This window comes from Cherax quadricarinatus, chromosome 37, assembly GCF_038502225.1.
Source record: "Cherax quadricarinatus isolate ZL_2023a chromosome 37, ASM3850222v1, whole genome shotgun sequence".
NCBI classification, from domain to species: Eukaryota; Metazoa; Arthropoda; class Malacostraca; order Decapoda; family Parastacidae; genus Cherax; species Cherax quadricarinatus.
This window is the reverse complement of record NC_091328.1, coordinates 11,347,095-11,367,859: the sequence shown is the minus strand read 5'-3', so window position 1 is coordinate 11,367,859 and position 20,765 is coordinate 11,347,095. Positions and strand designations below refer to the sequence as shown.

The window sequence follows — 20,765 nt, the reverse complement described above, 5'->3', positions numbered from 1 at the left end:
TCATGATCCAAGGAACTGGAGTTATCCTTTCTTTCCTAGGATCAAACTCTTACATCCTATTCCCTAGGTAGTGTATGACCTACATAGGTTCAGGACTTTCCCTATGAAAATAATTCACAATCAAAACATTTTAGCTATTACTGTATAATAATGAGGAAGCACTAAATCTGCAGGGATCATACAGCACCTAGGAAATGGGAAGCACTGTAGTTCTATATAAATTAAGGATAAATCCAGCTCTCTTTCTTGCATGAAGTCTTTCACCAGCATCAGGTCCCTCCTTGTCTGTGTTTTCCAGTTTCGTTCTGCCAAATGATGAATGTTTTTCCAATTCTTTTAAATGTCTTATACTATGAAACACATTATCATAAGAACATAATGCAAACAATCGCAGACAGGCAATCTTAACTATGCAAGACAAGCCACAGGTGGGTGGAAATCTTTAGCTCCAGTACTTTCACACTTCTCAGTGCATCATCAGGAGCTATGTAATGTTGCAGCTGAAGTAGGGAAAGTTTTTTCTCAGAATAGCGCAGAGTGGGCCTGTCGCCACCTCCTGGCTCTTCTAAGACAGCCAGAAGGAGGCGACAGGCCTATTCTGCGCTATTCTGAGAAAAAAACTTCACTGTTCATTTGCAACCTTGCATAGCTCCTGATGATGCACTGAGAAGTGTGAAAGTACTGGAGCTAAAGATTTCCACCCCCTGTGGCTTGTCTTGCATAAGAACATGGTGTAAAAGGTCTTTCAGTACTCAAAACATGGAGAAGCATGGTGTGCCATAACCCCAATTGCAATATTCACTACAAATAGTATAAATTATTGTTTTTCTAACACTATGTACAACGAAAGGTTATGATAGTACAATTGCCCCGAGGTATGATACTCCTCAAAACATGAACAGATGCAAATAGCACACAACTTGCAATAATATCGTGTATCCTTGCACTTTTTTGGTTTTCTGGGTGTGTGCATACACAAATACTATCTCTGTGTAGATTTCTCTTCTGAAGGAGTGCTGTATGACTCTCTTGGGTTTAGCACTTAATTTCATTATAGCATTATTTTATATAGGATGAATAGGTGCAAGAATATAGAACCAGCTTTTACTGCAATGGATCACTTTTTTCACTTTGCACTATTTGTCTTGTCAGCTAGTTTTGATTTCTTTCCAGTTATTTGAGAATATGGTATGCCCCTTACATTTCCTAAAGTTTTCGTGTTTCTGTAAATAGTGTCTAACACCAGACCAGTTTTACAAGCACACAAACAGGCTGATACCAAAGCCTCCCTTTGAATAAAATCAGACTCATCTATAACAATGTTCTTGAAGGGATAGAAGAACTCACTAAATCATTCCTCTGATTTTGTATAGTAAATAATCTCACTGGGATTATTTTTGTCAGAGAACTGGAACTTATACAGTAACGAGAAATCTATCAAATGACACTACTGCACTGAAAGGGGATATCTCGGGGAAAGACAGACTGAAGAGTTTGTTTCCTTTGATGTTGGTACTGTCAGTTTGCAGCCTGTGTTTGCTTGAACTCTCCATTGTCATTCACTGGGCATATCAGATTGTTAATCTAGCAATTTTCATATTTTTAATCTATGCAGGCAGAAGTGTCTATTTGCAGATTATATTGGTCTGTAGCCACACGTTTGTTTCTTCTAAATTTTCTCAAATGCTTGTTTGTGGGTTTGCCTGGTTGCATGCTTCAAAGACTAAATCATGCACGGGAGTGAATCTACTATGAAATTAATGAAGCCTAAGTTTTTTCTCTGTTGTTTGTTGGCCAATCATACTGAAACTTTGTCACATTCTTCTACATATGCACCTCTAAAAATACACCAAAAATAAATCGGTTGAAAAATAAAAAAGTTGGCCGAAATTTCAAGGGGACGTCCTTAATCTCAGAGGGGGCCCCAGAAGCAACTTTAGTCCACAACGCTTAAAAATTTTGGGACTACTGTATAAGTTTTTTTTTTTAAATAATATTAATAATGTAGTGTAATTTAATATAAAATAATAGTTAAAATGAAACTTAAAAGATTATTAAAGTATCATGTAGGCCAGCCACTGCTGGTTGCACAGGGCCCCCATAACAGTTCAAGCTTCAGGGCCCCCAAACTGTAGGTCCACCACTAATCATGCAACTAGAGTGGTATTTTCACTCCCACCTGGAGTTCTTATTAATCCTTTAATGCATGAGATACACTAGCTCCCTGTCAAGGCAAGAAATTAATTTTAACTCTGGTTCTCTAAATGTTAATAAACGAAGTATCTCGCTGATATGCCTGGAACTTTTACATCAGGCTCAGAAATGTTTCTATGAATGGCTGCAGAATCTTTTAAACTGATTGGGCCTTGTGCTTATTAGGGAGAACTCATTTACAGAAAGAGCCTTTTTCTTTATGTAGCTCCCAGATGATTAAGAGTCTCAGTTGAGAACACACCTTTTTTCTCGAGTTTATGATCCTGATGATCATTCTGTCACTCTTGAATATAAACTTAGGTATTCTTTTCATTGTAGTTGCATTTATGGTTTGATGTGCGAGTGCTTGTGAATTTTTTGAAAGAATTGTGCTCAAGAATGATCAAATCTTTATTATTATTTAATTATGAGCATGTGGTATCAGCATTAGTGTTGCAAAGAAAAGATGCATCTCTGCAATAGTAGAATCGGTTAATGCAGTGACTACAATGGGCCGAGTGCTGGCCATACTCAGTGCATTTTTATCAGGAAATGACTTGACATTATCAAGTTTTTTCTTAAAGATAGCTAGGGGCCTGTTGGTAGCACCCCCTTATATATATGAAGGGAGGGTGTTTACAAGTCTTCATCCCTTTACATTTATTGTCTCTCACGGTACTGTACTTCTGCTTTTTATTAGGGGAACAGGACAATATTTTACACAGTCTGCACTTGTAGGGAGTGATTTCAATGTGCAGATTCAGAATCAATCTCTAGAATTTTCTAAGTATGAATTATGATGAATCTTGCTGGCATACCCCCCAAAAATCAGTTCAAGGGACTTCAGGCATTCCCAATAATTAAAGTGCTTGACTGCATAAATTTGAGACCTGGTTTTGATTTTTCTTACTACCACAGCAGACCAAGCTTATTTGTTGCTTGCCTGGTCAACCAGGCTGTTACTGTTGATGGCCAGCTGGTCCACATATCTATCACAGTCTAGCTGACTTTGCACTTGGATGAGTTTGTGATTCCAGCACTACATTTGATATCTGCTGGTAGCAAGTTCAGTAATCACAGTCCACATTTTGTGATACAGTGTTCTCTTATTGTGCCCATGGCACTTTTGTTTTTAGCTTTGTTTTACACCCACTCTCAATTTTCTGGTTCCTGTATGTTGTTGTCATGATGTGTAGCTTTATGATTAGGCCTTCGAGTATCTTTCGTGTATGTTTTATCATCCATCTCTCTCCTCCACTCCAGAGAACATGTGCTGTCTAGTGTAGAGTTTAAATGTTTTATTAACTCTGTGTAGGCCATAAATGATCTCAGCATTTGTTCCAGCTCTAACTGCTCTCCTGCCTTAAACACAACTGGCACCACTGAAGAGCACTCTAAGAGAAAGGGCATGAATGATTTGAATTGTTACAATTGGCGTTATTTTTTCCTCACAAAAATTTTTCATTATCCACCTTTTCATTTTATGGACATTTGTTCTATTAGGTGGTAGCCCCTTTTGAAGTCTTCACTCTCCCCATATCTGAGGAGCTGGAATTTGTCACCATAAAACATTTTAGTTTCTACTGTCCATTGGAAGGCATTGCTTTTATCCTTTTAAGACTGGGGAGAGGGTGACCACCGGAAGAGACTCCAGGTAACTTTCATACTTATTTCATAGTATTAGGTCATTTTAGCACTCTTGATTTGCATATTCTTGAGTTCTGCCTCTTGTCTCTTCCACTGCCAGAGGGAACAGAAGCAAGGCAGACCGTGGTACCCAGTGGGGCTCAAAAGAGAGAACCACTGGTTGCAAGTTGTCAACTGCTGGTAGGGGCGACTGAAGCTGGCTTCCCCAAGGAAGCTCTAGAAAAGCTAGACCCAGCAGGAGGCAACAGTGGTAGCTTCTTCTTCTTAGGGGTAGAGGTGAGTGGCCTTTGGAGATAACAGGATGCTCCTTCCACTCACCATGTGCTTCCTAGGCCTTCTCAGTAGATGCACCACAATGGCCACTTCTCTCAGGAGGGCACTACTGCAATGTGCCGAGCCACCCAGAGATGGCAAGAGGAATACGGAATGGATCAGTGGTTGCCTAGAAAGGTGTTGGCACCATCAGCAAGGTGCCCAAGGAAGAGTCCCTGAAAGATGGGAAGGACTGTCCCATCAAAAAGACCACAGAGCAGCTGGGGTCCTGTGGCTAGAGGCAATGGCTGCATAAAATGAGCTAGGATGTAGGAGGTATGCTCGCCTACTGACCTTTGCAAAACTCATTGTGTCAACAAAGGGAAGCAGAGCACTCTCCCTCTTGTGCATCATGTGCTCTGTCATTAAGTCTCATGGGAACCTTCACAGTTGTGACACTGCAGTCTCCATTGCAAGAATGGGCAATGTTCAATTCAGATAAACAATCAATAAAATTATTATGGATTTCCTTACACTTGGACCTCCGGTTGCCAGACTTGTGACTGGAAGCATTGTTTAGGAAAGAGGACATATAGCTTTACACCCAGAGCTCTCCACCAAAGATTTACATACAAGGGATGGTCTGGTTGGTCAAATGTGAATGCTGGTGAATTAGTATTCACCAGAACACCACTAACCTTCTTTTTAACCCTAACCTTAACCACTCCAAGATTAAGAAGCTGTATTTCCTCAATCCCAATGACACTGGCCCCTAACTGTTGCTTTAGACCTTTCAAAATATGTAGCCCGGCCAAAGCCAGATCGTAAAGTATGTGGGCATGTGGCCCTCTTTGATTTCTCTTGCCAGCAAGCCATTAAATCTGGTAACATACACATCAGCAAATGTCTTGTAAGCAGAGGTTACATAGCCACAGCCAAAAGGTTTACCATGCTGGGAGGAAACATCCTGACCAACAATACTCAAAATAAAAATAACATTAACATTCTTACCCACTTTACAGTAGCTGTACAAAATGGGGGAAGTATCAGGGCCAAGGCCAGCAACAAAAACCTGATGCCTGGCCAAGTCTGGCCTAAGGTCAATATCATGAACCATGTTTCACATGGGTCATCAGGAGCTTTCACAGGAGAGCCAAAAGAGGTCATTGGCATTTTGACATACAAAAATTGAGATGTGGCAGAGAGAGCAGAACAGATGTGCGAAAAAAAAAGAAGGGGGTGGGGTAGTGGTAGTAGTTGTGATATTTACAGAGCACTTTGTGTAGGTTACTCAGCAATTTTATACCAGGAGGGGGTTTGGGGGTTAACTCCCCTGTGGCTTGGTCTGTGACCAGGCCTCATGGTGGATCAGGGCCTGATCAACCAGGCTGCTACTGTTGGCTGCACGCAGACTGACGTACAAATCACAGCCCGGCTGGTCAGGTACTGACTGTAGGTGCCTGTCCAGTGCCTTCTTGAAGATAGCCAGAGTTCTATTGGTAATTCCCCTTATGTATGCTGGGCCCCTGACACTTATTGTATTGTCTCTTATAGTGCTAGTGGCACCCCCGCTTTTCACTGGGGGATTGTTGCATCGTCTTCCGAGTCTTTTGCTTTCATAGGGAGCGATTTTCATGTGCAAGTTTGGTACTAATCCCTCTAGGAGTTTTCAAGTGTATATAATCATGCATCTCTCCCGCCTGTGTTCTAGGGAGTGCAGGTTGAGGAACTAAGTGTTCCCAGTAACTGAGGTGTTCTATCGCACTTATGTGTGCCGTGAAGGTCCTCTGTACATTTTCTAGGTCAGCAATTTCACCTGCCTTGAAAGGTGCTGCTAGTGTGCAGCAATATTCCAGCCTTGATAGAACAAGCAACCTGAAGAGTGTCATCATGGGCCTGGCATCCCTAGTTTTGAAGGTTCTCATTATCCATCCTGTCATTTTTTCTAGCAGATGCGACTCATACAATGTCTTTTGCATTAATTTTTCGCTCTACTGTGTGGTTGGAATTTGTTTTATACTCCGATACAGTTTTAATTTCCTCACGTTTTCCATATCGGAGTAATTATATACAAGAAAATTATATACAAGAAAATAAAAAGACGAAAACCTGAACTGCCACTAGTTTCTATAATCCACACCAGGACAAGGGTGGAGCCAAGGAGGAGGCTTCATCCCCCTAAAATTCCCTCGGCACCCAATAATAACGCTGCTTCAAAACAAGTCTCCTAGCCTCCCTTCCAACAAGACAGCCACCTGTAAGCGCCCCCTCTCCCTCAGTGTAGATATTCTGGAGCCTCTCCTGCTGCAGAATGAGTCATACGCAAGATGCAGTGGTGAAGTAATGTTGAATATTAAAAAAAAAACTTTCCGGGAGCTGAATGGCCCTTGTGGGTTTGACACTGCTTGCATATAGTAACAGTCCAGGGAAGGCTTGGAAGAAGCAAGAATTTGCAGAGAAACGTCATGGGATACGAAACACGCGGTAAAGAAATTAGATGGAATACTATATTCTGCAGATAAACAGTATGGGATACACAAGAACCTGCAGGCCAACAGTATGGGATACACAAGAACCTGCAGGCCAACAGTATGGGATACACAAGAATCTGCAGGCTAAGTGTATGGGGATATACAAGATTCTGCAGAAAGAATGGACATACAAAATCTGTTATGACAAACCAGGGTACGGGTGGTGTTAGAACCCGCGGCAAGTGAGTTATGAAACTCCAGGCCAGCTGGCTACATAAGATTCATCTACCTAGGTATATTTATACACTATAGAGAGGGTCCCACTGTGACCACAAATGCAAGTTTTTACAGACGAATCTCCCGCCAGCGTGGCCGTGACGAACTCTAGCTCAAGTCCCCTCAAATCCGTCATCATGACTCACGAAATCGTAATGACACGATTGCAAACAAACCATGGTACGAGTGGGGCTTGACGTTACATGTACGTTTCGTTTAACTGGAGACGGCAACCAGGGTAGAGAGTCGAACCGTCACTCTGAAGTCAACCTTAGATGACGAAGGCCAGGTTGATTCTCCTGAATTTGTATATTATTTATATATATGTGACCCACGAGAAGTATTATAGGTAATCATAGAATTTAAGAATTAGCAATATCCTCCCATCTCTTTCAGTATGTTAAATGCAAGAGGTGGGGGAAGGCTGAAGGTTTACTATCCCTCGCCAAATATGCGTAATATATCAGGAATCGACAGACCAAGTGTACACAGAAATCTATGCCAGTTTGACCCCTCAAGGAAGGTTCCTTGATGTTGGTGAGGGGCTCTTGATTTAGGAAATTGGATCTGTGCTCCAGTTCCTCGAATTAAGCCTGAATGCCTTCCACATCCCCCCCAGGCGCTGTATAATCCTCTGGGTTTAGCGCTTCCCCCTTGATTATAATAATAATAATAATATGCCAGTTTGGAAAAACCACAAAAATTACACACACACACACACACACACACACACACACACAATGACAGGCCACTGAGCCCAAGTACATTAGCCAGTGAAACTGATGAAAGGAAAGCTGCAGTGGAGGAAACCAAATTAAATGAGGGGATACACAGGGATATGCAGTGGGAGAATGAAAGGGTGAGGTCAGTCTTTGTGTATGGGCTCCAGGAAGTCGAAGGGGAAACATATGAAGCAAGAAAACAAGGGGAAAAAAAGCAATTGAAAGCATCATGAAAGCAATAGGAGAAGACGATATGACCCAGCTGGAAAATTTTCGGAGAATAGGGGGGTTTGTAAAAAAAAGAACCCGGCCAGTGAGAGTGACCTTCAAGGCAGAAGCGACTCGGACCAGGATCCTGCAGGAGAAAGCACGATTAAGGGACATGACGGCATACAGGAGGGTGTATCTCGACCGCGACAGAACACAAGAAGAAAGGAAGAAACTGAGAGAGATGGTACAAAGGTGAAAGGAGGAAAGAGAGGGGATGGAGAAGACAGACAGGAGATCCCAGACCCAGGAAGAAGATCTAATACAGCCTCCCTCACAACTTTCTATAGAAGCCTCCCAACCAGGTCAACCCCAGTGCAACCAAACACTAAATCAAAACACCCATGCCACATCCAATGCCCCCACCCACTACATTACAAACTTCACCCCCACAGCAACAACCCATAGTTCCTTACCAGGTCTCCCACTTCCCCAACCCCAATATACTTCCCAGACCACAGTCTTAGAAAAGAAGTTGAAGGTGTGGTATACAAATGCAGATGGAATAACAAACAAGTATGAGGAGTGGCACAAAAGAATCAAAGAGACATCCCCAGACATAATAGCACTCACAGAAACAAAACTCACCAGAATAATAACAGATTCAATCTTTCCATCCGGATATCAAATCTTCAGGAAAGACAGAGGGAGGAGAGGGGGAGGAGGAGTTGCACTGCTCATTAAAAACTAGTGGGGCTTTGAGAAAATGGAAGGAATGGATGGCATGGGCGAAAGGGACTACTTAGTAGGAACAATCCAGTCTGAGGGACATAAGGTGATAATTGCAGTAATGTACAACCCACCACAGAACTGCAGGAGGCCAAGAGAAGAATACAATGAGAGCAACAGAGCAATGATCAACACACTAGCCGAGGTGGCCAGGAGAGCACACATGGGGGGAGCAAAGTTACTAGTTATGGGTGATTTCAATCACAAGGAGATTGACTGGGAAAACCTGGAGCCCCATGGGGGTCCCGAAACATGGAGAGCCAAGATGATGGATGTGGTACTGGAGAACCTCATGCATCAACATGTTAGAGACACTACCAGAGAGAGAGGAGAGGATGAACCAGCAAGGTTGGACCTTGTATTCACCATGAGTAGTTCGGACATCGAGGGTATCATGTATGAAAGGCCCCTGGGAGCTAGTGATCATGTGGTTCTGTGCTTCGACTACATAGTTGAGCTCCAAGTGGAGAGAGTAGCAGGAATAGGCTGGGAAAAACCAAACTACAAAAGGGGGAACTACTCAGGCATGAGGAACTTCCTTCAAGACATTCAGTGGGAGAGGGAACTGACAGGAAAACCAGTACAAGAAATGATGGACTATGTAGCAACAAAATGCAAGGAGGCAGAGGAGAGGTTTGTTCCCAAGGGAAACAGAAATAATGGGAAGAACAGAACGAGTCCTTGGTTCACCCAAAGGTGTAGGGAGGCAAAAACTAGGTGTACTAGAGAATGGAAAAGGTACAGAAGACAGAGAACTCAGGAAAATAAAGAAATCAGCCGAAGAGCCAGAAACGAATATGCACAGATAAGAAGGGAGGCTCAGAGACAATATGAAAATGACATAGCATCAAAAGTAAAGACTGACCCGAAGCTGGTGTACAGCCACATCAGGAGGAAAACAACAGTCAAGGACCAGGTAATCAGACTGAGGAAGGGTGATGGGGAATTCACAAGAAACGACCGAGAGGTATGTCAGGAGCTCAACACAAGATTTAAAGAGGTATTTACAGTGGAAACCAGTAGGACTCCAAGAAATCAGAACAGGGGGGCACACCAGCAAGTGCTGGATGAGGTACATATAACCAAGGAGGAGGTGAAGAAGCTGCTATGCGAACTTGACACCTCAAAGGTGGTGGGACCAGACAACATCTCTCCATGGGTCCTTAAAGAGGGAGCAGAGATATTGTGTGAGCCATTAACAAAGATCTTCAACACATCATTTGAAACTGGGCAACTCCCTGAGGTATGGAAAATGGCAAATGTAGTCCCAATTTTTAAAAAGGGAGACAGACATGAGGCACTAAACTACAGACCTGTATCACTAACGTGTATAGTATGCAAGGTCATGGAGAAGATCATCAGGAGGAGAGTGGTGGAGCACCTGGAAAGAAACAAGTGTATAATTGACAACCAGCACGGTTTCAGGGAAGGAAAATCCTGTGTCACAAACCTACTAGAGTTTTATGACAAGGTGACAGAAGTAAGACAAGAGAGAGAGGGGTGGATTGACTGCGTATTTTGGGACTGCAAGAAGGCTTTCGACACAGTTCCTCACAAGAGGTTACTGCAAAAGCTAGAGGACCAGGCACACATAACAGGAAAGGCACTGCAATGGATCAGAGAATATCTGACAGGGAGGCAACAACGATTCATGGTATGCGACGAGGTGTCAGAGTGGGCGCCTGTGACAAGCGGGGTTCCACAGGGGTCAGTCCTAGGACCTGTGCTGTTCTTGGTATACGTGAACGACATAACGGAAGGGATAGACTCAGAAGTGTCCTTGTTTGCAGACGATGTGAAGTTAATGAGAAGAATCGAATCGGACGAGGATCAGGCAGGACTACAAAGAGATCTGGACAGGCTACAAGCCTGGTCCAGCAACTGGCTCCTTGAATTTAACCCTGCCAAATGCAAAGTCATGAAGATTGGGGAAGGGCAAAGAAGACCGCAGACACAATATAGTTTAGATGGCCAAAGACTGCAAACCTCACTCAAGGAAAAAGATCTGGGGGTGAGTATAACACCGAGCATATCTCCTGAGGCGCACATCAATCAGATAACTGCTGCAGCATACGGGCGCCTGGCAAACCTACGGATAGCGTTCCGATACCTCAGTAAGGATTCGTTTAAGACTCTGTACACCATCTACGTCAGGCCCATACTGGAGTATGCAGCACCAGTTTGGAATCCACACCTAGTCAAGCACGTCAAGAAATTAGAGAAAGTGCAAAGGTTTGCAATAAGACTAGTCCCAGAGCTACGGGGATTGTCCTATGAAGAAAGGTTGAGGGAAATCGGCCTGACGACACTGGAGGCCAGGAGGGTCAGGGGAGACATGATAACGACATATAAAATACTGCGCGGAATAGACGAGGTGGACAAAGACGGGATGTTCCAGAGATGGGACACAGACACAAGAGGTCACAATTGGAAGTTGAAGACTCAGATGAATCAAAGGGATGTTAGGAAGTATTTCTTCAGTCATAGAGTAGTCAGGCCATGGAATAGCCTAGAAAGTGATGTGGTGGAGGCAGGAACCATACATAGTTTTAAGGCGAGGTATGATAGAGCTCATGGGGCAGGGAGAGAGAGGACCTAGTAGCAATCAGCGAAGAGGCGGGGCCAGGAGCTGTGACTCGACCCCTGCAACCACAAATAGGTGAGTACAAATAGGTGAGTACACACACACACACACAAGAGCATTATACTTTTTCTAAGTGATTCGAGGCAGTTGCTAACCAATGACGATCACTAGAATGGGGATGACAGAAACCAGCAGCAGTGCAACGAGCTGCTGTATAGCCCTTGTGGCTTAGCGCTTCTTTTTGATTATAATAATTAAGTGCAACGAGCACATTAAGAACAATAAATGTAAAGGCAGCAAGACTTTTCAACACCCTTCATATACAAATTACCAACAGACCTCTACCTGTCTTCAAGAGAGCCTGACAAGTTGAAGTTAGTTCATTATCAGCCGGGCTTTGGTGGCTACGTTGGACTGCCTACTGCTAGCACCAACAACTGACCACTGTTATCGACTGCAAGTAACATACAGACAATAAAGACCTGAATAAGAATAACAAAGCCAGGAGATGGATATTGTAAGAAGGCTTCACCAGAAATATGAGTCAGACTGCTTTTCTCCAGGTGGTTTGTAGTAAATGCAAGTAGTATATGTTGGTCGATCTAGAAACACTGCCGGATAATGACCATGGAAAATGAGATAATGATGGGGTTTGCATGACAGGGTAATTATTTAATATGATTAATCATGGCCCAAGGGGATAGAGAGACTTATTCCTATGCATTAATAAGTAGGTAGATGAAGTAGAACAAAGGATTCGGGTGTGCAGGTGGGCAGATTCTGGGATAATGAGTGTGGAAAAGAATGTGATAATGGGTGGTCTGCATAAGCACAGGTGCTGTCAGGGGGTACAAGTTTAATATGTTTAATCAACCCCCAGGGGATAGAGAGATTTATTTCTGTGTAATTACTAATTATAGGAAGGTAGGTAATGATCACTTCTGACACCCCAAACTCAATCACTGTGATAGATGGGAGAGGCAGTACAAAAAAGGAATCAGGTGTGCAGGTGGGCAGATTCCCAGGATAAAGAGTGTGGAAAAAAAAGAATGAGATAATGGGTTGGTCTTCATAAGCTCAGGTGCTGTCAGGGGTACAAGATTTAATATGTTTAAACATCCCCCAAGGGGATAGAGAGAGAGAGGCTTATTTCTGTGTAATTACTAATTATAAGAAGGTAGGGTAATGATCACTTTTGACTCCCCAAACTCAATCACTCTGATAGATGGGAGAGACAGTACAAAGGATTCAGGTGACTGGGTACAAGCTTACCATCTCCGAGGGAGTCCCCCCCCCCCCCCTTTCCCGGGCCTGCGACTCTCTGACGCGACTGTTGCTACTTCACAACAACAACACTGCTGGGTTTAAAGAACGTGGTAATGGATGGGCAGCTGGTCGCCCGAGGGAACCGGATTCCGGGATAATGACCATGGAAAAATAATGAGATAATGGGGGGTCTGTATGACCTTAGGGCTGACAGGGTAGGAGTTTTATATGTTTAATCATCCCCCAAGGGGATAGAGAGTCTTATTACTAAGTAGGAACAGAAGTAGAGTAATGATCACTTCTGACTCCCCAAACTCTATTACACTGATAGATGGGAGAGAGAGGCAGTACAAAGGATTCAGGTGACTGGGGCTCTCTGATGGAGTGTTGCGGCGGGCCTGCTTCTTTGGAGGTCATCGGGTGTGATTATCAGCCCTGCGCCCGCTCTCCGGCTACATCGGGGGCATCTGTGTGAAAAAGGATAATAACCTAATTTTTCAAAGGGTGAAAACAAAAAAGTCTCTCTTAGCAAATATATTTATTAGTTAACATTACATTGTTTTATTCCTCCTCTCCCTCAGAACAGCTAGCTTCTAAGAGCATGAAACTACGAGCAGTGGCGGAAGATCTACCTCTCTCGCGTCGATGCTTGACCCTGGGGAAAAAATCTCTTACGGTTTTTTCTCTTCCCCGCCAAAGATTGCAACTGTCTCTCATCTCTAGTTCCTCTTCTTCTTCTGTACTCCCTTCTTCAGTACTGCTATTAGCTTCTTCGTCTTCCTCCACTTTGTCATCTGTTTTATCTTTAAATAATTTAAACTTTGTTTCTCTGGCATCTGGATGACCATAGGATACAGAGTGATAGGCATCTAAGTAAAAGCGCTTATCATCAAATGAGCTAAGACCTCGTTTCCTAGTGGTGATAGTGGTCATCTGACCTTTTAAATTTCTAATTTGACTATATTGGAAGGTATGTTTAGAACCGTCTTCCAGCACACTTCTAAAGTTATTATGAGTTAATAATTGTTGTTCAGACTGAGGAACTCCTTTCGCAGCGATAGTGTTGTTATTATCTGCTAGCAGGATGCTATACATTTTGGGTTTAATGCAGACTATTTCTGAAATAAGGCGGTCCCCCACCTCACTTTTAAGTAAGCCTAGAGATCCCTTCCTTGAGTCATTGTAGAGAGGATGATCTGTGGGGAAATTAGATGTGTCTATCCATTTCCTCAATGGTTCCTTACCGATTTCATCAGTAAGGTTTTTGATGCCCTCTAAACAGGCGATGACACTATCGGTATCTGAATAGATTAGTTTTATTTTGTCTTGGTATGTTTTCTTAAGAATCATATACCAAAAATGGTACAGCTTAAATTTGGCAAGTTCTAGTATCTGGTAACCTATGTAATTAGGGTAAGTGAGTTTTATGGCTGGCGTCCCCGTCGTAACCAATACTTTGTTTTCTGAAAGCTTTATGGCTTTCTTAAATAGTGGCTTACTCACCGCTCGCAAAAATGCTCCCGCTGATGTTATGAGCTTCGTTTTGTTGGCATATTTTGATGGATTAAACAATGTCTTGCCGAATACAGAATTGGTCAACAATTTAAATAATCGCTGACAGTCTTTACTAGTGCTACTATTGCGTTGCCTCACGTTCGTTTCAACAAAGCCCGCCAGATATTTTCCTTGTGAGAATTCATATATGCTATGAATTTTCTCAATTTGTAGACCTATCTCCAAGAACAACTGCAATAAAGGCAATGATATTAGGTAGTTTCGTTTGGGGAGATGGTCCCCCACTAATTTAGTATTTTTACGGGGTAGTTTTTGATTACTGATAGCCAATAGCTGTTTGCTGTACTCAGATAGATCATCTAATGTTATCTGTTTGTGATAGAGACATAGTGGTAAGTCATCCGTGTAGCGAGCTAATTCTGGGGCTATTCCTAGAGTGTCTATAAGAAGCCAGTAACCTTTTATAGAGTCTTGAGGATTCTTCTGGAGAAGACTGCCATTTGCGAGAAAACTCGCCATTTCTGCGGGTGAGAGTTTTCGAATGTTTGCGTAGGGCAGCGCCTCAGTCATGCAAGAACCATAAAGAGAATTAAAATCCCAGTATAGCAAAAATTTACTTACTAAGTTTTTCTCATCAAAATTGGGATTAATGAACTGGTTATTGGCCTGAGCAAACGTCCTAACAGCAGTAGTGAAGCCGCCTCTTATATTAGACTGTATGATGTTATAAAGCTCCTGATCAGTAATTAATTCTAATTCCACTCCACTGGTTTTTAAGAAGGCATCATAGGCAAAGCCGGGGAGAGAAACATAGTGAACAACATCTAGATTATAGATGTTGTATAATAATCTCCTATGCAAGGTGAATATGTCAGCCAGAAGTCCTACATCACAGCTGAGATATACTAGGAGATAGTCTCCTAGAGTTTGACAAGCTGTTTTCTCCCAAACCAGATGAGCATGATCGAATTCTTCTTGGCTAATATGCTTCTTAGACAGAGAACTGTAGAAAGCTCTTTTTGGGGGTAAAGTCTTCTCTTCGAGCCTTTCTGGGGAGCTGCAATATTCATAAGGAAACACTTGTTTGCCGGTTAATAAGCTTCCCCAACTTTCGGGGGGTAGATGACTTATCATCGCCTCTGTGAATTTCAAGGGTGATTTTGAAGCTATGTGCGCCTGAGCCAAACTAGCCAAACCAGCGGACAAGAAGGCTAGACTATCCAGGAAACGTAGTGCTTCTATTTCCACCTTTAGAAATTTATATCCCTGTTTCATTAAAACATTGATTGGGGCTTTAACACTTAGTTCTTTAATTATCAAAGCCATATCATATGATAGGTTATGAATAATAACAGGCAAATATTTACCTGAATTTTTCTGCCTTAAATTGCAATTATTGCAGAGTGCTCCTAAATAATTAGCCTTAGGCATTAGATGGTCATGATGCCTCACCTTTGGTTTGGTAAGAGTAAAGTCCTGATGACAGAAGTTGCACTTCTTCTGTATGGCAAAATGTATATGCTGCTCCCTGGTCATATGAAGCGGATAACAGGGAGTGTTCATCTTTATCCAATCCCATAAAGACGAAAGTCTATCATACATATGATCAATACACTGTACCCCCCGATGGACATATCTATCTATTATAGTGCTATTTCTGTCTATCACTATATAGCCATAAGCTATTGCTACGTGTCTAGCTGTTATTACCCCCTCTGGCTTACGATTATCGAGATAAGCTTCTAAATCCACAAAGGCAGTATGAGAGGGCAAGTAGCCCTTGTGAGTATTTTTGAATTTACAAACGCTTCCAGCTGGGGGAAAAATCAACTTTTGTTGGTTGTCGCATGAATTGAAGTGAGTTTTTAAGTTGCAAATGTCACTATATTCACTTAAACAATTCAAGCAAAAGTGCTTATTGCGTGAATGTTTTCTGGAGAAAATTCTCATATATTTCTGGAAGTGTTTGATTAAAGCTACATGAGTCTTTCCCAACAATAACAGGGCCACTACCAGTGAATATTTATTACTACCCCTACGACATAAAGTAGCATGATAGGTCCCTTCATGAGAAGTTAAGCAATAAATAAATATTGATATTTTGTTGTCAGACTCGAGTTTGTGGATGTCACTCCACTGGACAGGGAGAGTCACTCGCGAGTAATTGACAAATTTCTGAAGGCTATCACATCTAGATAAATATCGTCTGATTTTATACCAGCCCCAGCCAAGTCTACGACAGAAAAAGGCCGCCAGACATTGAATAAAACAGCTATTTTTTACTCCTCTCGGGTTAAATATCTGATTTTTCCCTCGTAAAGATGTGGGATATTCTATATAGTCTCCTAGGTATCCACGCACTCCATTCTTGCATATTACAATATGAAAACCCTTTATATAATCTAGTATGAAGCCTGATCCCTCGCCCGATGAAATTTCAGTTTCTAATCGCATGCTAAGGTACTCCCTCCATGACCGTAAGAGCCGAGATATATCATCTCGTGTAACTAGTTGCGCGGGAAAAGTTATATAATGCTCACGACTGTCATCCTCTCCCAGTAGCGACTGTCTGCGCAAAATAAGGCTCAGTTCGGCATAAATCCTAAGAGCATTTTCATAAAGTGCTCGTCCTGATAGAACAGTGAAAAACTGTAATATGTGCCTCATAAATGTTGTTGCGAAGGACTGAAGAAATAATATGGGGTCGTGTTTATGAGAGGCAGGAATTGAATATTTTATTCGACAGAAGTGACCTTGAAAACATTCCGAGCGACTCGTAATGTGTGGTTCCTCTGAAATGGAATCGTCTCCCATTTCACTCTCTTCCTCATCTGAACAAAAATTTTTTTTACCTGAAGTGAACCTTCGATTAACAGAGGAGGGGGAACCCAAGAAAGAGTAGTAATGATCCTTGGAAGAGGAGCTGTCACTTGTGGCGGCTGGTCTCCATCCACTGGGACCGGCAATCGGCTCAACTTGCTCTTGTGGGAGTGTTACGGTCGAAGATTCATCGGAGGACACAGACTGATCTGCATAATATAATTAGAGAAAGTTATTTATTATTATTTTGTTTTAGAGCCATACTAGACTAATTATAACTCTAGCAATCTTTTAAAAAAATGTTACTGTTAAAGTATAAAACTGGGAGAAGCTAAGCAATCTATGGAATATATGCGGTTCTCAAAATGATTTTTATTCTTGTTAGTGAGATACTTTATAAACATATCTTAAAAATGTTTGACTGTTAATAAAAATAATTGATTAAGAAAAGAGCGCTGACCTCTTTCTTCCTGGCCCGCCCCCCGGATCATCTGCTTGGAGTATTGCCCCGCCCCAACTGTTGGAAAAAATTATTATTAGCTCAAAGACTTATTTCATTATCTGAAAATAGCAGTTTTAAGAAAACATCAATTCAGAGCAATAACCTGGGTATCTCACCTGTCACGCATCTCCTGCGATGAGCTGTGACATTCGCCACACACACTGATAGCCCGCAGAAACTACAGGAGAAAGTGTGGTGAGCTGCATCCTGAGGGTATAATCGCCCGCATAGGTGGCATCTGCGAGCTGGGTGACGAGTCATATCTGTAAATACACACTCTCACTCTCATATTCCATAAATTATTTAAATTATGGATAATATTTTAATCTCCCATAGATAGAGAAGTTTTTACCTGCTCTAATCTAAGCTGGTAACTTTCTTGAGTGAGCGGGAAGAGCACCTTTCGCCCTAGACGAAAAGGTGAGCGTATTTATAGCACGCTTTTAGGATAGCGTGCTCATAAGATGCTTAATTTTCCCCAAAGTAGAGGTACAGTTTTTCACATCAGTCTCTCTCTATTTTCACGAGAATCTTTTAAACAAAAATCCCTGCAAGTCTATATATTATAAATATAATCTAGAAAAGATTTCTTATTGTCAATAAAGTAAGAGGGATAAAATCTGGGAAGAACTCTTTTCCCGAACGAAAAAATAAGAATTTAGACCGGGCAAGTAGGGAGGATTACGTAAATTGCCATAGTCATGTGAATTTCCCATTTGTATAAAGCCGAGGCGAGGGAAAGATTAATTAATTAATTTATAGATACTGACCATCGCCAAAACTAAATATTCTTAAAAATAATAATAATAATATATTTTTCCCCAAAATAAAAATAAATAGGCATCAGCCGGCAGAAAGTGGCGGGGCCTGCTTCTCTTTGTCTGTGACCTCCATTCGACCCACCACCACCTGGCGTAGGGAAGGTAGTGAAACTGCGTAATATCCAGACGACCTTCACTGTCGGTCGGGCTTTTTTTTTCTATGGTCTTCTGGCGGGAGAAGGCCATGCCGCCATTGTTATCTTCATCTCTGGGATAAACTCCCCCCTCCCTCCCCTCTGCTTTGAACTAAAAAGAAATGTTTATATATAAGATGATTCTTCCACAAAAAGGCTCATTTGAAATGGGAAGATGGACAAGGTCTGTACCTTTACAGAGGAAGAGTTGAATATTTTCAGAGAGCCTGCAAGAATACTTGTTGCTGGTTTTAGCGGGGCAGGCAAGAGCAGTCTAGTGGAGCGTTTATGTAAAAAATATGCCGGTTCTTTCGCGAGAATAATCATTTCCAGTCTGGATGATAAAACTCACCCTTTGAAACAAATCACCTCTCTTAGTGAGAAAATCATTTTAGTGAAAGGTCTCATTAACCCGGCGGATTACCAAAATCCCCTTGAGACAGACAATAGCTCTCTGTATATAATTGATGACCTTTTTAATGAAGCAGTTAAGAGTGATGTTATAGCCAATATTTTTACTAGAGGAAGACACGAGCAAATATCCGTAATTCTCATATCTCAAAATTTATTTCCACAAGGAAAATACGCTCGCACGATCACGCTTAATTGTAGTCAATATATTTTATTAAGACAACGAGATCTGTCTCAGTTGGAATGTCTCGGGCGACAAATTTATGGAAAAAATCTAGCCCCGAAATTTGTTGAGATATATCGTCACGTCACTGCGGATAAATACGGCTATCTTCTGGTTGATTTAACCGCTCCAGAGGAAATTCAATTACGAAGCTTCATTACCGGAGAGGGCAACTGTGAAACTGTATACCGCTGGTAAAAACAAAAATGGCCTTAAATTCACATAAAAAGAAAATTCTAGAAAAAGTATTTAGAGACGTCAATAGCCCCGGGGGCTTTACTGGGAATGTTAACAAACTTTTTAGAGCAGCTAGGGAGAAAAACGCCTCTATTACTTATAAAGACGTAGTAGATTATCTCTCTTCTCAGAGGGCCTATACTTTGCATAAATTGCAGCCTCTGCGATTTCCCAGACGGAAAATCATAGCTGCTGCCCCTCGCATTATACTCACCTGCGACTTGGCGGACATGACTTTATTACATTCCCACAATGGCGGCATTAAATATATTTTGTTATGCATAGATGTCTTTTCAAGGTTAATGAAGGCGGTAGGACTAGTCAGAAAAAACTCAAAAAGCGTCTTGTCAGCCTTACGAAATATTATAGAAAGTCCCACCTTCCGTGGAATTTCGAGATTACACACGGACAGAGGGACCGAGTTTTATAATCGTCCTCTTCTGAATTACCTAAAAAAAAAAAATATTAAATTATACAGTACCTTCTCGGACACTAAGGCTGCAATAGCGGAACGAGCTATTCGCACGCTTAAGCATAGAATCTACCGCTATATGACTTTAACAAATTCTTTAAAATATATAGAGGTATTACCAGCCATAGTAGAAACTTACAACTCAACTCCTCACTCCTCTCTCAAGAAAGGTCAAACTCCACAACAAGTGCATTCTCTGAGTCTTCCTCGAGACATTCATCGGCAGTTTGGGCTAATGTATTTAAATGCCCGTCCTCATCAGCCTCGTACTAGTCCACGACTGACTCCTGGAGCGCATGTGCAGATAACTAGCCACCGGGGGATATTTCACAAGAGTTATTGGCCTCAAAACACCGAAGAAATTTTTAAAATCCAATCGGTTGATAATTCGCAAGTAATCCCCTCATATTCTCTTATCGACCTGAGCGGGGAAAAAATACTCGGGCAATTTTACGCTCAGGAATTAATAGAAACATCTCTACCTGAATTTTTTCCCATTAAAATATTGAGACGGAGAAGAAAAACTGACGGCAGTAGAGAATATCTGGTGAGCTGGGTGGGTTATCCCCGAAGTGCAGATAGCTGGGTGCACGAGAAGGACATGCAAAATGTCAGACAGGGGTAAGCCCCTAGCAGTGCAACACAGAGAGTTATTAATTTTATTAAACAAACTTCCAGCTAAAGCTCGCAATCGTATTATTAAGGAATTAAAAAAAAAAGAAATTAATTGCATATCTGAGATATTTACTAATTTTCTTAAGAAAAATCTAACAGTAGAACCGACTATTTTGAGCAAATTAAAGAAGTTTAGAGGAGACATTCTCACCGTTGCCCGTAAACGAACTCCACTTTATAAAAAAAAAAATATTCTTCTTTCGAAGCGTGGAGGAGCCATCTTAACTACACTCTTACCTCTGGTCATCTCGCTGATTAGTAGTTTTATAAAGTAAAAAATAATCGAAATGGTAAAGGAATTTTGTCTCATCCCTCGGCAAACCGCCGAAAAATATATTTTTAAAAATGGAACAAATATCTTACCCACTCCTAAGCGCGAATCTCCTTTTCCCCGCCTTCGCAGAAGCACTGCAACCACCACTATGGCGCGTAGGAAGGAATCTTCCAGCCTCTCGAGAGTGAAAGTGAAACCAGCCCAAAGCAAGGATGAGAAGGTCAGCACCTGCCCCAGCGTAGCAACTCGCCCTCATAAGGGTAATTGCCGCTTC

At 41.9% G+C, this 20,765-nt stretch overlaps 1 protein-coding gene across 1 annotated transcript; it reads right to left on the bottom strand.

Annotated features, from left to right (window-relative positions):
* Window positions 1-12,522: 12,522 nt before the first annotated feature.
* On the bottom strand, window positions 12,523-20,501 carry LOC138853695 (uncharacterized). Its single transcript, XM_070091883.1, has 3 exons — window positions 17,361-20,501; window positions 17,203-17,259; window positions 12,523-16,951 (listed from the first exon to the last, which is right to left on the bottom strand). Exons 1-3 carry the CDS (start codon window positions 17,503-17,505, stop codon window positions 12,969-12,971), a joined length of 4,185 nt encoding a protein of 1,394 aa, XP_069947984.1. The 5' UTR covers window positions 17,506-20,501; the 3' UTR covers window positions 12,523-12,968.
* Window positions 20,502-20,765: the final 264 nt, after the last annotated feature.

Coding starts and splice junctions, on each gene's coding strand:
- LOC138853695 (XM_070091883.1), bottom strand. CDS start 17,505: ATGACTCGTCACCCAGCTCGCAGATGCCACCTATGCGGGCGATTATAC. Junction 17,260..17,360: donor TCGCAGGAGATGCGTGACAG/GTGAGATACCCA, acceptor TTTTTCCAACAG/TTGGGGCGGGGCAATACTCC. Junction 16,952..17,202: donor GGCGGGCCAGGAAGAAAGAG/GTCAGCGCTCTT, acceptor TATATTATGCAG/ATCAGTCTGTGTCCTCCGAT.